Source organism: Leptonychotes weddellii, chromosome 3 (genome assembly GCF_054177405.1).
Source record: "Leptonychotes weddellii isolate Sample4059 chromosome 3, ASM5417740v2, whole genome shotgun sequence".
Classification (NCBI taxonomy): Eukaryota; Metazoa; Chordata; class Mammalia; order Carnivora; family Phocidae; genus Leptonychotes; species Leptonychotes weddellii.
Window position 1 is genome coordinate 26990135 of NC_138371.1, and position 15589 is coordinate 27005723.

At 39.8% G+C, this 15589-nt stretch overlaps 1 protein-coding gene across 16 annotated transcripts in view; it reads left to right on the plus strand.

Moving 5' to 3' along the window:
* The window catches only part of INO80D (INO80 complex subunit D), a 67661-nt gene extending 52826 nt beyond the window's left edge, over positions 1-14835 (plus strand). For all 16 annotated transcript variants that reach the window (XM_081813794.1, XM_081813797.1, XM_081813791.1 and 13 more), the window contains 2 exons: positions 537-694; positions 2795-14835. In XM_081813794.1, the coding sequence (XP_081669920.1) occupies positions 537-694; positions 2795-3960 (1324 nt within the window). In that variant the 3' untranslated portion in view covers positions 3961-14835. The remainder of the gene's footprint in view (positions 1-536; positions 695-2794) is intronic.
* Positions 14836-15589: the final 754 nt, after the last annotated feature.

Below are 15589 nucleotides of genomic sequence, written 5' to 3' on the forward strand. Positions count from 1 at the left end.
GTTATAACACAGAAAGCAGATGCCGAAATTGAGAATTTAATTGTCTACTCTCAGATTTTTCTGTTTTAACAGAAATTCCATATATGTGTCAACAGAAAGATTGCATCAGAATTCTAATGCATTACTAATTTTGGCAGGGGTTAGCATTTTCACCAGATGAATGAGGCTTCTGTTTCAGCTAAGCATCTCCATTTTATCTGTTTATGTCATTTTTAAAAATTATTATTTCGACTAGATTTGAAATTTACTAAAAAGTATGAAGACACAGTGCACAAAACTAATTCATGCTACTAATTTGAAGTTAGAAATACCATCTCGAAATGGTTGCCTTCTCTTAATACCTGGTTAAAAGCTGCAGGAAAGTGTGACTGGATGGCGAGGTCTTCCTTTTGCTTTCACATTTCCTTCTCTGAAAGTAGGAAAAGGAGACAGTTTGAGTTAGGATTTCCCATCTTCGTGTTTGATGAACTTGTCTTGGGGACACTAGTGTGAAGGGAAAAGGGGAGTGGTGGGGCCAACCATGTCCTCTTCCCTAGGAGCCCGTCCACGCCGGAGCTGAGTGCTGATGAGTTGCCGGATGACATTGCCAATGAGATCACTGACATTCCACATGACTTGGAATTGAACCAGGAGGACTTTTCAGACGTCCTGCCACGGCTACCTGATGACTTACAAGATTTTGATTTTTTTGAAGGTGTGGTCAACATTTTGATTCAAGACTTTTTTTTTTTAATGAGTTTTTAAAAAGGGAAATCGTGTTTTTGAGATGTGTTTGAAGTACCCCTCCTCATGGATAGAAAATGCAGCACCGCTAAAGCTATTTTCCCCGTTCCAGAAGGCAAGGGCTGTGTGGTTTTTCTCACCATACTGTAGGCTTAGTAGATTGATCATTCAGTTGTTAGGTTTTTAACTTTGTTGCTTTAAAAAGGAGTCATTTTACTTTGTTTTTCAACAAAAACATTTTATTTTTTTTTTTTAAGATTTTATTTATTTGTCAGAGAAAGAGCATGCACAACCAGGGGGAGCCCCAGGCAGAGGGAGAAGCAGGCCTCCTGCTGAGCAGGGAGCCTGATGCGGGACTCGATCCCAGGACCCTGGGATCATGACCTGAGCCGAAGGCAGACACTTAACGACTAGGCCAACCAGGTGTCCCAACAGAAACATTTTAAACTTGAGTTAATTGAAGCCTTTTAGAACTTGTCCTAATCTTAATACCTGTACGTCAGTTGAAGTGCATTTTTCCAAAACTAAGTTTGCTTAATCCCACCAGTTCTCTGGTGCTTTCAGGGGAAACCTTTTATATTCTTAGAATGTTTCTTTCCCCATTAAAAACTGGGTATTTTTGTGGTGATTAGTCAAGTTCCCCACTATATAGTTTTGGTTTTTTTTAAGATTTTATTTATTTGACAGCGCAAGCAGGCAGAGCAGCGGGCAGAAGGAGAAGCAGGCTCTCTGCAAAGCAGGGAGCCCGATGCAGGACTCGATCCCAGGACCCTGGGATCATGACCTGAACCACCTAGGCATCCCTAGATTTTTTATATTGGAAATGAAATCAGCAGCAGCCCATGGGCTTCCATCTTACGAAAAAGAGAACGAAAGGAGCAGGATTAGCAGGTCACACAAAAGCATTTTAAAAGATAACGTCTGAGTGGAGGGGAGTGCGGGGTGCTCACATGCAAGCATGAGTCTCTCTGTTCCAGTCTTCCGCAGCCGCCCTCCAGCTGGAGGAAGGAGTTCAAGAGCAGAAGAACCAAGGGGGGACTCCTACACAGCCTTTTGTCTCCAGTCTGAACCAATATGATATGTTTCCTGTTTTTATGATTTTAACATAAGTTTACGTAAAACCATATGTGTAATTAGACTGGTCACCGTGCTTTTTAAGTTGGTATTGCTTACAATCCTTAAGAATTTAATGCTTTGATGAGTTGGGTTTAGGGAGTACTGTGAATAAACTGAAGATGTGATGCAGGTTCCAAGACAGCTCGACCTTTCAGGCCTGTCCTATGGATTCATATTCACTCTTTCGTTCCAATCCAGTCCTTGGAAGATTCTCCATTCCACAGGGATTCTCTTTAATAGATTGGTTTGGTTTGGTTTTGAAGATTTACTTATTTATTAGCGAGCACTCACATGTGTGGGGGGAGGGGCAGAGGGAGAGAATCTCAGACTCCTCGCTGAGCGTGAAGCCCAACGTGGGGCTTGATCCCACGACCCTGAGATGATAACCTGAACTGAAATCAAGAGTCGGATGCTTAACCAACTGAGCCACGCAGGCCCCCATGGTTTTTTTTGTTGCTGTTGTTTGTTTTTTGTTTTTTTAAGGTTTTATTTATTTATTTGAGAGGGAGAGAGCGCATGCCCATGGGTGAGGGAGAGGGAGAAGCAGATTCATTGCCGAGCAGGGAGCCTGACGTGGGACTCGATCCCAGGAACCTGGGATCATGACCTGAGCTGAAGGCAGACGCTTAACTGACTGAGCCACCCAGGCGCCCATTTTTTAAAAGATTTATTTATTTATTTGAGAGAGAGCGTGTGTACGGGGGCAGGGAGGGGCAGAGGGAGAGAGAAACTTTTAAGAAGACTTGGGACACTCAGCATGGAGCCCGACTTGGGGCTCTATCTCACGAACCTGAGATCATGACCTGAGCTGAAATCAAGAGTCAGAGCTCAACCGACTGAGCCACCCAGGTGCCCCTTTAATAGAATATTGTTAAAAAGTAATTCAGATGTGTGGTTTTGTGGTATGGCACCAGTAAAAGCTCTGCTGATTCTTGATGGCTTTTGTTTTCCTCAGGAAAGAATGGAGACCTCCTTCCAACTACCGAAGAGGCCGAGGAACTTGAACGGGCCCTGCAGGCTGTAACTTCTCTTGAGTGCCTGAGTACCATTGGGGTACTTACCCAGTCAGATGGTGTGCCAGTCCAGGAGTTGTCAGATAGAGGAATAGGGGTGTTCTCCACAGGTACTGGAGCTTCAGGAATTCAGTCCTTGAGCCGAGAAGTTAACACGGACCTAGGGGAGCTATTGAATGGGCGCATAGTACATGATAATTTTTCTAGTCTAGAGCTGGATGAGAACCTGCTCCGTTCTGCTACCTTGTCTAACCCACCTACACCCCTGGCAGGGCAGATCCAGGGGCAGTTCTCTGCCCCAGCCAACGTTGGCCTTACTTCTGCCACTCTGATCAGCCAGAGTGCACTTGGGGAGAGAGCCTTCCCAGGACAGTTTCATGGACTACATGACGGCAGCCATGCCTCCCAGAGGCCACACCCTGCCCAGCTGCTGAGCAAGGCAGATGACCTCATCACCTCACGACAGCAATACAGCAGTGATCATTCACACTCCTCGCCCCATGGAAGCCATTACGATAGCGAGCACGTGCCGTCTCCCTACAGTGACCATATCACCTCTCCCCACACAGCATCTTATTCTGGTGATAATATGGCAGCTACCTTTTCAGCAGAGATGCCCATCATGGCGCAGCACTTGCTCCCAACCCAACTCGAGGTGCCACTTGGAGGAGTCGTAAACCCCAGAACTCACTGGGGCAATCTCCCTGTCAACCTTGGAGATCCCTCTCCATTTAGCAACCTTCTCGGCGCAGATGGACATCTTCTTTCCACTTCCCTATCCACACCACCCACCACGTCGAACTCAGAGACCACACAGCCTGCCTTCGCCACCGTGACCCCCAGCAGCTCCAGTGTGCTTCCGGGGTTACCGCAGACCAGCTTCAGTGGCATGGGGCCTTCTGCTGAACTCATGGCCTCCACCTCTCCCAAGCAGCAACTCCCTCAGTTCAGCGCAGCCTTCGGCCACCAGCTGAGTTCTCACAGTGGCATTCCTAAGGACCTGCAGCCCAGCCACAGCTCGATAGCCCCTCCTACAGGCTTCACAGTAACAGGTGCCACAGCTACAAGTACCAATAATGCATCTTCTCCCTTTACCTCCCCTAACTGAGCGTGTCTGTGTGTTTGCAGGCAGGTGGGGAACCTGGTGTTTTCTATCTTTGTTTCCTGTTTAGCATCCCTTTCCCCCTTTTCCTAAAGAAGATTTTAAAAATAACAGATGGGGACTAAAGGGGAACTCCCTTTCCCGGTTCAGCAAGCAAGCCTGCGGCGGACCTTGCTTCAGTGTTCACGCGTGCTCCTTCGCACTGGTGCTCATTCCCTCCTGGCGGGTTCTCTCTACCCCGATGGTTTCCTTAGTGGCTCAGCACAGTGACTGGCTAGAGTTGATTTTTAGCAGCAAGTCCTAGAAGTGGAAGATACCTCAGATTACCAGTGCCCTTTACTATTTCCTAGTATTCAGATCAATGCTTTCCATTCTATGACCAGGTCTTTACGGAGGTGGTTCTAGATAGAATGGTCCTGTTCATTGAGTTCCTGTGTAAGCGGTAGCAGGTGGTGCGTAGCGGGCAGATCGAGGCTCTGCCTTAGCACCAACTGCTAGACACCACATGAGGCCAGGATTCCATCCCTAATTGTGATCATGTTCAATTAAAAAGAGAAAAATTAGTCTTTTGACCGCCTTTGTGTATGTGTGCGCCCATGTGTGTGTTTTTGTGCAGGGCAGGAAGCAGCTGTCCCGTTGTTGTTGTTGTTGTTGTTTTATTATTTTTTTTTCCTAACGAGCATAAGGCTCTGACTTCTCCTTTCCCACATCTCAGAACCCTTATCAGGTTGGTCATTCTTTCCCCCTGAATTAGCGAAGTCTCCCGCGCACAGAGGGTGGTGGGCTGATGATGCGAATTGCACAAGCCCGTTCTGCTCGGTGATCCGAGAATGCAGAAAGCCGAATTCACGTCAGGGCCGTGCGGACGCCACAGAAAGCTCACGTGGAGTGACTGCAGGGTTGCTGAGATTCTGAGGTCTGGTGGTTACTTTGCCTTTTTAGATGCGCATTTTGTTTCTCCATCCCTCTCTCATGGAATACGTTCACGAGATGTAATTATAAAAAGACCGTATTTTGATGTGAAAAGCAGGATAGGTCAGCTAGATTTGGAAAGATGGGATCTCTGAACTCCTTGATCCGTCTTTTACTTTTGACTTTTTCATGTTTACAGTAGTGATTCTTCGGTAAGATTTGTAAAATGTTGAAGACACTTGTAGAATCAATGTATCAGTTGTGAAGTGATGTGTAATATCTGAAGGATACACACTTTAAAGTTTCTTTCAGAGCAGAATATGGAAATTAGACATAAATTGTACCCACCCTTTGGTACTTTTAAAATAATTGAAGTAGTGAGGTTTAAGTTTGGGGAAATTTTTTTTAAGTACCAGGATTTTAGGGTTAAAAATCATATTGTTTAGTGAGTTGGTGACTATGAAATAAATCCATGAGGTTTCTTTTTACCTGCCTTCTCCCCTGCCCCCTCCCCAAGGGTGGAACTAGATTCTAAAGGCATCTGTGCTCTGCTTTTGCTGAGAAGTTTCACTGTCCCCTGAGATACCATTGGCTATTTGTACCTGAGTCTAGTCTAATTTACATATATATATTTTAAAAGATGAGTAGAAAGAACATATCTATTAATGATGTGATATAATAATTCATTTGTCAGGGAATATTTGATCTTAATTCCTTTTCAATAGGTAAAGATTTGGATGTATTTTCCTACTTCCTATATGTATTCTCTTTATGCCATGCTAATTCTAACCAGTCCCTTCTTTTGAAAGCTTTTCTTTCTCTGCTTTTTAAAGGAATGATGGTGATCAGCAGGCATTATGCAGATACCACGTGCCTGAGATTATGGAGGGGAAATGTCACATGACTGTATGAAATCATTATATGCCCTATTTTGTATTTATTGAAGTTTTCTTTTTGTGGGCCAAAAATACATTTGTAATATATTTAGTTTTTTTTTTTAATCATGATAATTGATTGGAAGATTTATTTTTTAATAGCTTTGCCTTTTTTGCAGATTGAGAAATTTCTAAATTATAAATTATGTCACAAAGCAAAATTATATTTGGTATCACCATAAATTTCTATTCTGAATGGTGAGGACAGATCATTTGAGCATCTCTCACCTGTGAACCTATGTTAGGAAGCTTTTTTATTTTAATGTACTGTAATGAAATGATGACGAGTAGTTACCTCTGCTCAAAAGTATCACTTCATTTGCTCTACTCTTTCACTTCCCATTCAGATTACCCCTAGATAACTGTCTGTTCCCAGCAATCGCTCTAGTCTCCATCGTGTACTCATCCAAGGTTGTAGCAGCGCACCGGCTATCTTATCTACCAGCCCTTCTCTGACAGCAAAGGGAAAGTCATGGGCAGTCGGTTTGAACTTCTCTGGCTCTTTGTCCCTCGTGGTAGCTGCTTAAAATTCTTCAGTTATCCAAACTGAGTTTGCAGTAAGTTGCACATTTTCTTGTTCGCAATTTTCTGTTTTATGTGCATTGAAAAGCCCTTTCCTGCTTTCTGGTAAGGAGGCATAAAATGATCAGGAATGTTGCCAGTTTCAGCTTCACACCAAAAACTTTGAGTCAGTTCATTTTTGTTTAGATGCCCACAGGGATAGCTGAAGAAGGGGCGCCCGTAGGAAGTACCAGTGTAGGTTTGAGGAATTAGAAAAAAAAAAAAAAAAAAAAAACCACAAAAAAAAACCCCAACACATTTGTCCTTTCATTTCGTCTCCTTCAAAACCAACATCCAAGCTTGCCATTTGCTTTGCTCTTGCGGCTTCTTGTGAGTCCCTTTTCGGAAGAGAGAAGAACATCTGTGAATCCAGAGATAACCCGTTAGGTTTTTCTTTTAGCTAATGCAGAGCAATTCTAGTCTGTTAGTAGTAGGTTTGCTGTTCATGTGTAGAGAAAGGAATGAAGTGTCTTTTACTCCAGAAATATGAAAATTTGTGTCTTTCAAATAGCACTTACGCTATCATAAGGCAATACTGGAATCAAAAACAAATTTTATGTAAGGTCCTAATTAGGTGGAAACTAGCTTTTATTCTAGTGTGAAACTCATGAGAAATGGTGGCAGAGAAGTTCACTCTGTTTCTGCAGTTCTTTGGGACCATTTATAAAGGCCAGTTAGATTGTGTTAATGTGATTTATTTACAAAGTTGCTGCAGTTCATGGATACATTCTGTACTCGGAGAATCTGAATTCCATTCTAAGGAATGATACTCACTGGCTGTGATCTTATAGCATTGAAGAAAAGATGTGTTTTCTCTCCTTTACTCTCTCTACATAATTGTTAATATTATTTTAATTAAAGTACTTAAGACATTGTTTTTTCCTCTGTAAAAATGGCTTAGTAATTTGCACATCTGCGTAGGTTATGTAGCTAGTAAACAATTCACAATAGTAAATAGCAATTACACTTAACCCACCAAATGACAGACTATGCAATGGAAAAATTTTGTAATTATCGTCACATAGCTTATACGGTGAAGGATTTTTTTTTTTTTTTCCTCTCTAGTAACCTACCATGTGAGATAGAACTGCTTTATAAATGACTTCCTGAGCAATTTCATGCTGGCAGGCACTGCGGTGTGTCTGGTGACCCTCCACGAAAAGACTATAATTTAATGAGAAGCAAATAGTAGGTATGGAGATAAAGTTGGAAAATGTGGGGTTGTTTTTTTTTTTCCCCTTTTCCTTGAAATTGTAGTTACCGTCTCGAGTCGCGTCAGGCTAAAGAAAGCTAATACTTTATCTTTGCCAAATAATTATTTATAAGATTTATTTCTTCAACAAGCCCAATCTCTCAACTGCAAGCTAAGAATCCTCACTTTCTGTGACTAACACTAAAGCTTTTCCTTATCAGAGCTCATTCGCAGTCCTTGATCACAACCCAGAGGCAAAGACAGTGCTTTGATTTGGAAGGAAACAGTGTCTGTGATCCATGCCCAATCTGTAAGCTTTCTTCTTACGTGAAAGAATTTATATTTCTGTTGACCTGTACCATTCAGTTTTGTTTTGTTTTGTTTTGTTTTAAGTAGGCTCCACACCCAGTGTGGGGCTTGAACTCACAACCCTGAGATCGAGAGTCACATGCTCTACCGACTGAGCCAGTCACATGCCCCTGTACCATTCGGGGTTTTTACCAGTTGGCCCTCGACTTTTGAGTCTAGGTAGGTAACTCCCACGCCATCAGCTCATGTTACTTGCCTGCAGTCCTTCCTGCGCCCTGGCATCATGGAGGTGGTGGTGGCAGTCGTAGGCTGCATCAGCAATGTTTGTGTGAGGCAATCACCTTCTCTGCAAGTTAGTTCCATAGGTGGTTGTGGATTGGTATTGCAAAAAGATGAGGATATTCGTAACACTAAACTCATTACTTAATAGGTTTGGAATTCATTAAAAAAGTTTTTTTAGGTATCTAGTTTTCAGATTCTTCAGCCTCTTTCGTTTTAGCCTTTTAACATTCTACTAAATTCTGTTTTTAATCTGGTATATATAGATGAATCTAATACAGTGGTCTTCTGCATGGTCAGCAGAACTCTGCAGGTGAATGAGGCGATTTCAAGGATTCCTTAGAAGAAAATGTAGTCATACTGAATAGTCTTCATCTGTATCTCTTTCATCACCAACACCTACGTCGTTCCAAGGATTTTTTCCTGATGAGAAATACACTTCTTGGGGGTGAGGTAGGAGGTGGAAATATATATGTCATAGAACATAGATTTTTTTTTTTCCCTCTCACAATACATTGGAAATATGGAATCTTCACTGGCATTCTGTAGAAAGGTTAAACAATGACTTCCTAATATCTGGAGCCTTATGAGCTCTCCAATATCCTATTCTGGAGGGAACCAGAATCCATGTTTAGTAGATTAAAGTAACACTTTAAATGCTATCTTTCAGAAGATTTGAAATAAAATACCAGTGAAGGACATATTTGAGTATCTTATCTGTTAAGCATTTCCCCCCGACCAGTGAGTTGGGAAAGAACACCTAAAATACAAGTGAATAATTATGTCTCCTAATAGTCAGTGTCATTATGCAAACACCGTGGGGCCGACTTGGAGAGCCTCATTTCTAAATAGCAAAAATTCTCTTTCCCTTCAGCTCTAATTTCTGTTAGCTTCCCTCTCTCTGCACTGTGATACAGAGCCAATAAAGGATGGGTGGCATTTCAGAGAGAGAGCAAATTTGGTATGGCTTTCCTTACCAGAAACTAGGTTCCCACATGTTGGGAATGTTTGACTACTTTGGCAGAGTTTTGGGGGATCTAAAGTTGAGTCTGAAAAACAGTGTTGTAAGAGAAAAGCTGTCTAACTGTTAGTAAGCTCTGTTTGGGCAGCCCAGCTCTCCTTCCCTTTTCCCTCCTGCCTGCTGGCCTCAGCGCCCCCCCACCCCCCAGGTCGTCAAGTCTACACACGCGCCCCTGATCTGCCCTGATCCTGGCCTAAGAGTAATAAAAGCCGCCTCTTCAATTTGGTTTGGTTTTGTTTGGTTTTTTTTTTTGAGCTGGGGACCACGGAAGTAAGCTCTGTATGCACCCAAAGTTCCCCTTGGAAAAATGTTCAACATGCGGTGCTGCAAAATGCCACACCATTGCTTTTGCTTGGGGAATAGACTGATTTGCCCTGAACTGACTCCACCCTGCATCGTTAAGGCCCCGTCGGCTCCGGCACATGAGTGTGCAAGTGATGGGAAGTTGGATGCTTGTGACATTGTCTTCATCTGCTCGGAAGGGTTGAAATCAGTCCCTCTTCACAGTGATTACTCTTCTCACTGTATAGTGTTGAGTATGTCTCAGGGATTCCTTGTGGAAATTAGGGCAGTTTTTAAAGTAAGGAAATAGTTTTAAAAAGAAACTAAAGGTGACTCATGATTAAAGAGAGCGCAAGAAAGAGAAAACGTTCGGTTTCGTAGCCCACCGTGTCTTGCGTAGGACTTTTTTCCTTTCTCCTTCAGGCTCTCATCTCTGCTTCAGCAAACAGAATCCTTTCCCATCACGCACAGCTTTAAAAGTTTTATTTAAAAATTTCCTTCCCCAATGAGCTTTCAGAATACTTATTGTAGATTTTAAGAGAAAAGGTATATTAATTTATACTATTAACATCACCTCATAAATTATAAGTTTTATACTAAAGCTGTATTGAGTGTAATGAATTATGTTGCCTATGTGTTTTAATAGCTTAAAAAATTATATATGAGCTTTTTTTTTTTTTTTTTTTTTTTTTTTGACAAACTAGTGAAGCACCTTTTTACACTGGATCTCTGCCGTGTCAAGGTGTATAGCTATCCTTTGCTACCTTGCAGATATATAAAATAAAAGGCTATCCTGGGGCCTCAAAATGTAGTACACCTTTAGACCATTTATTACTGCTCATTAGAACTGTTGGGAATTGTGTTTCTTTAGTAAATGATCTGTGGTTTACACTTAAGATGGCTAGAAGCTTAGTTACAGGGTAAATAGAAATACATAGATCAAGCAAAACTCCCAACTACTGTAGCTGGAATTTGTAAACTAAGTTTTTAAGACCTCTTTTATTTCCTATGGATTTATTCTTTAATTTACAGTTTATTCTGTAAGTTGGGAAGTAAAATAGAGAAAATAATAAATCTAGATGTTCTCAGTGTCTTATTCAGGAACTTTTTATCCCTCCTCACTAAGGAATTCCCACTGTGACTTAAAAATAGAATTAAATTACTTGTGTGCATGTCTCTGTTTGTGGTTTTACACACATGCAAAAATATACATTGGGGGCACGTGTGTGAGAGAGATGAATGTGTGCTTAGGTGAAAATAGAGAAAGGTAACAGAATGTATTGTAGAAATATGATTTATTTAGATGAGGCTATCAGAGTTATTTTCTCATTGTCTCTGTAGTATAAATATACCAAATTCTTCATTATGCTATCTTCTGTTAAAAGGCTAGCTCTGATATCATGTGCATTTTATCTTAACCTTTTGATTGACTTATATTATGCTATGTTTTTAAAATGACATGAGAAACAGGTTCTAAGACCAGCCTCTCACTTTTGAGCATAAAAATATGAGAGAGAGAGAGACACAAACCAGACATGAGCTGTGTTTATCTACTGGGGTGATGGGACCAGATCAGTTGAAACAACTTTTCTTTATGTTAATAATACATTTCTTCTTATTCTGAGTTAGAAAATCTTATTGGTCATCTTTTCTTGGTGAAGTTAAGAAAATTACAGGCTTTTTATAAATGCCGTTTTTTGAAGGGACTGCTTTGTTGGAAGAGTTGGGGGGATCATTTCACCATGTATATTTCAAAGCTGGGATGATTTCAGTTATTTCTAAAAATTAAAAAAAAATTACTCAGTTGTGCTATTATTTATGAAGTTAGCGTGCCCCTGACCTCTGTATTTTGGTAATAAGAACAATTATGCTACCCTGGACTTTTACCTGATTCATACGGAATTAAAAAAAGATACATTCCTATATTTTGAGTTTTGTCATTTTGCTATACATTCATTACTGGAGTATCTGGTGGTCTAACATAGCCAAAACTAAAGTTGTCATTAAATGCTCTGATCACATTTATTTTTAGTATCAAAAGGTCATGTACTTTGATATATGTCAAAACAACTTCTGAGAATACACCAGAATTTGTAGTTCTCTTTGAAGCCTCATTCATCTTAGGTATAGCCAAGACCTAGGAAAGCTCCACATCGTTCCTTTTATAGTTGTATTTCTGCATCTCCCAGTTTCATTCACTCTTGCTTTATGGATTTTTAAAAAATCTGCATATTTCTTGTACATATGCATGCAAATGAAAGAAGGGAGTTTGTATTGGTGCCATTTCTCCCTTCAGTTACTGGTTAATGGGATTTGCTAGAATAAATTCCCCCTGATCGAAGGGTGAAAATAGACCCTTTTGTGTATATCTGTACAGAGATGTGTATATGGGATGTGGTGGCACTTTGCTGAATGTGAACTTGCCTTGTCAATGGAAAGATTGAAAAGTATTATGTTTATTTATACATTTGTATAAATCTATATATACACGTATGTATATGTGTGTGTATAGATAAAGCTATATACATATATTTCCCTAAAAAAATGTGTGTGTGTAATAGATAAACAGCCTTTGTTAAGCAAGATTATACGTCTATGGAAAACTCAATTATTCTGTAAGCAAGAGGAGGTGACAGTCTGGAGTCCATTATCAGTGCATACCAAGATGGAAGTCCTTTGGATTATAGTCTTGTTTATGGTTATTATTATAAGTGAATTCCTGCTAGAACTATTCTTACTTGCCAGTTCCACGATTCTTCATCTTCACTGCCTTCTCACTCTCTCATCACACTTCATTGTATTTTTTCCCCTTTATGATGTCCTCTCTAGCCAGAAGCATTTGGCTTAAGCATAGTTCATTAACTTCTCAGTCGTTTCTTTTAAAGATCTTTCTCTCTGAAATTTTCCAGAAGATGTCAGTTTGGGTAATATTTTGTATAGTAATTTTGAGGATTGGGCATTCACCTTTGTCTCAAAAACAAATAGAAACCAACATTCAAACAAGACTAATTTTAAAGGTTTACCTAGATAATTTGGGGACATTTTACTCACACTGGAAAAGAACGTAATTATGATTTTAGTATTGATAACAGTGTGAGGTTTATTTTCTCATTTATTGTCATCAATTTGTCATTTAAAAATGTGGTTTACTTTCTGTCTTCATCATAAATTTACCATTTTCATTTTAACGGAAAGCATACTAAGTCACACATAAGCCTCTTGAATTCTAGAACTAACTCATTTTACTCATGATGACACTGCTTCAACGAATCCTTACGTGATGAATTTTGCTGTATTTCCTTTTGACTTTTCACGTTTGTGACATTGTGTTTTACCTTTGCTGCAGCTCTCGCATAAACTGGCATCCCCTATATATTGTGCCTTTAAAGCTCTTATGCACACACAGACAAAGTGTATATATACATGTCAGAGCATGTGTACATATACTTTCGTATATACTCACACAGTATGTCTCGTATATATTGTGGGAGTGAATATATAGATACTCAAAGGCAATGGAATGTTGCTTCCTAGATATATATGTATATAAATCGTGTTGATATACTGTATATACACATGTATATGTGTGAGTTTTAAATGGCAATCTTCTACATTGAGCAAAATGCTGCCCCTACTGGAATATGGTCCACTGCCATGGCCGTTGTATGTAATGATTTAAAAATACATTATCGAAAATTATTTAAAGAACATTTAAAAGTCTCATCTAAAGACATCCACACATTATTTATTTATCTTCCTTTTCCTTTTTATTGTTACATTTTGTTCTAACTGAAAGGGAGACTGTCATTTTTTAAAAAATGCCATCTGTCCCATGGGAGAAAGAGAGAGAGCTGGGGATTCACTTGAGGAACCCTGTGCATTTTTCCTCCCTCCGAAATGGAGATGTACCACAAACCAGCCGGTTTATTTCAGTTATAAAGCAATCCTAACATGTCCATTAGTGTATGTCAACCACCATCTTACTAGATCAACTTAATTCACCAATCTGCCTCTTCCTTTCATTAATAAATAATGATCATTGAGATCATTTTGCCTGGGGGAAGTTAACTACTCTCCAGCTGCAGGGAAATATATCACCTAATTGTTATTCTGCCTTGTTCAAAATTCAACTTTGAGAGAAGGCAGCTCTCATGAAGCTGTCTTAAGCATGTTTTGCATTTATTTAGTGAAAGGTCTTCCCAGACGTCTTTTTTTTTTGTTTTTTGTTTTCTTTTTAAAAGAACTCGAAGTCTGCATGCACTTGCCATAGATTTAATTCCTAGTCCCCACAGCTTCAGGTGTTTTCATTAGTACATCAATTTGACACACTGAAAGACTATGAAGAAAAAAAATGAGATTTTATTTTGTGATGAGTTGGCAGCAGATTACATTTCAAGACCTTACAGAGAAAGGAACATAGATGGACAATCCTAAATTTTAAGATGTTACCAAAAAAACCAGTGAAGGAAGAGTACCCCCCCTGAAGACCAGAATGGAGAGGTTGGGGTCTGAGTGATTTCACAGAGTAGTTTAGCTGGAACTTGATATCAGGAGCAGCCTTTAACAAAGCCTCTTGGCAGTTGTATGGTACTAACTGGAGTACTGAGGTGTAAATTGAAACCAAGTTGCAGTGGGAAATCAAGGTGAGGTGGTAGCTTCTTTGGATCCAGTAAGGGACAGACGCATTGCACAGTTTTAAAATCTCTTCTTACAAAGTAACTGCACGGTAGCAAGGACTAGCAGTTCTCAAAGCCCTTCTTTTTCAGTGTTCTCATTCACCTTGGCACACAAGTATGTTTAACAGGCCATACATTAAAAATATTTACAAAAAAAAAAAAACTGCTTAAAGGGAACTTACAAACCGAGAATCTTGTCTGTTTTTACATGAATAGTGGCTAGAAGCTTAGTTGTATGCACAAAAGCTAAGGGGCCACCCGTTTCTGCACAGACTATAGCAGCAAGATGAGGAGGTTGGCAGGTTTGGTTAAGAGCCCCCCAGTTGTGACGGAAAGGCGTGTCTGTGGCATCGAGTGGTGTTGCTTGCGTGGGGGACCACATTTTGGGAGGCGATGGGCTGTTGGTTTGTAATTTCCCTTTAAACATGAAGAGATGGCTCACATTTTCCATATATATCTCAATGAATGTACTGTATTACTGTTTTAAAAATTTGATGAAATAATAATGGATTGGTCTCCTTTTGTTATCTGGTCCTTGTTTAATTTGTTTAAGGGTTTTTGTATACAAAAGTTTACATTTTTATGTATATTTTTCTTGTGTAAAAACTGATGTAATATGTGTATAAAACACTGTATGTATTATCTGTATATAGTGTGACAAAATGATTTTTCTTTCTTTCTTTTGGATGTATTAATAAATCTTGCTGTGAAGTAGTCTTGTTTTGGGTATAATTTCCTCTGCCTGGATATAGATCAAAGTTGCAAATCCATTTCCCCCCTTTGTCACTTAAATAGAGTAATTTTTAAAAATAGATCTTACATTTTATTAAGAACTCTAGGGAGATATATTCATGGTTCTTTATGGTGAGACCAACAACAATATTTGTAGTAGCTATGGATCGATTAAATGCTAGGTGAGCTTAATGTGGTATCTAGAACCTTGAAATCCAACCAGAATTTGCATTTGAAATTGTTAGATGTCATAATGGAGGTCTTACAAGCCATTTTCTATTTGATTTAATCAGAAGCTGCTTCTCTTTTCATTTTCATAGCTTCACAAGTATAAGAAGAACTTCATGCTGTATAACCGAAAGTTTAAAAAAAAAAAAAAAACACCTCGAAGAAACGTCTTTTCCTTTAAAGCATTGCCAAGTGTCTTCCTTGTATCTCCTTGGAATTGAATTGTTACTGTATTTTTTAATATGCAGATTGGAAGTTTTCATTTCCTGTGCTGTCTTGTTGCCAAAGGATTTTGTAGTATGCATGGAGGCTAGGATAAAATTCATAAAGAAGAGTTAGTAATCTAATCACACATTCCTTTTGTTAGAGATTTACTATTCATTTTTTGTGGAGCATTTAGACTGGTTTTGCCTCTCGAAAAGAAGTTAACATTTTGAGACTAGAAGCAGATGCCCATTCACAGTACTAGTAAAACGGCCTGTGGTGACAACTGCCTCCATCCCCCGGC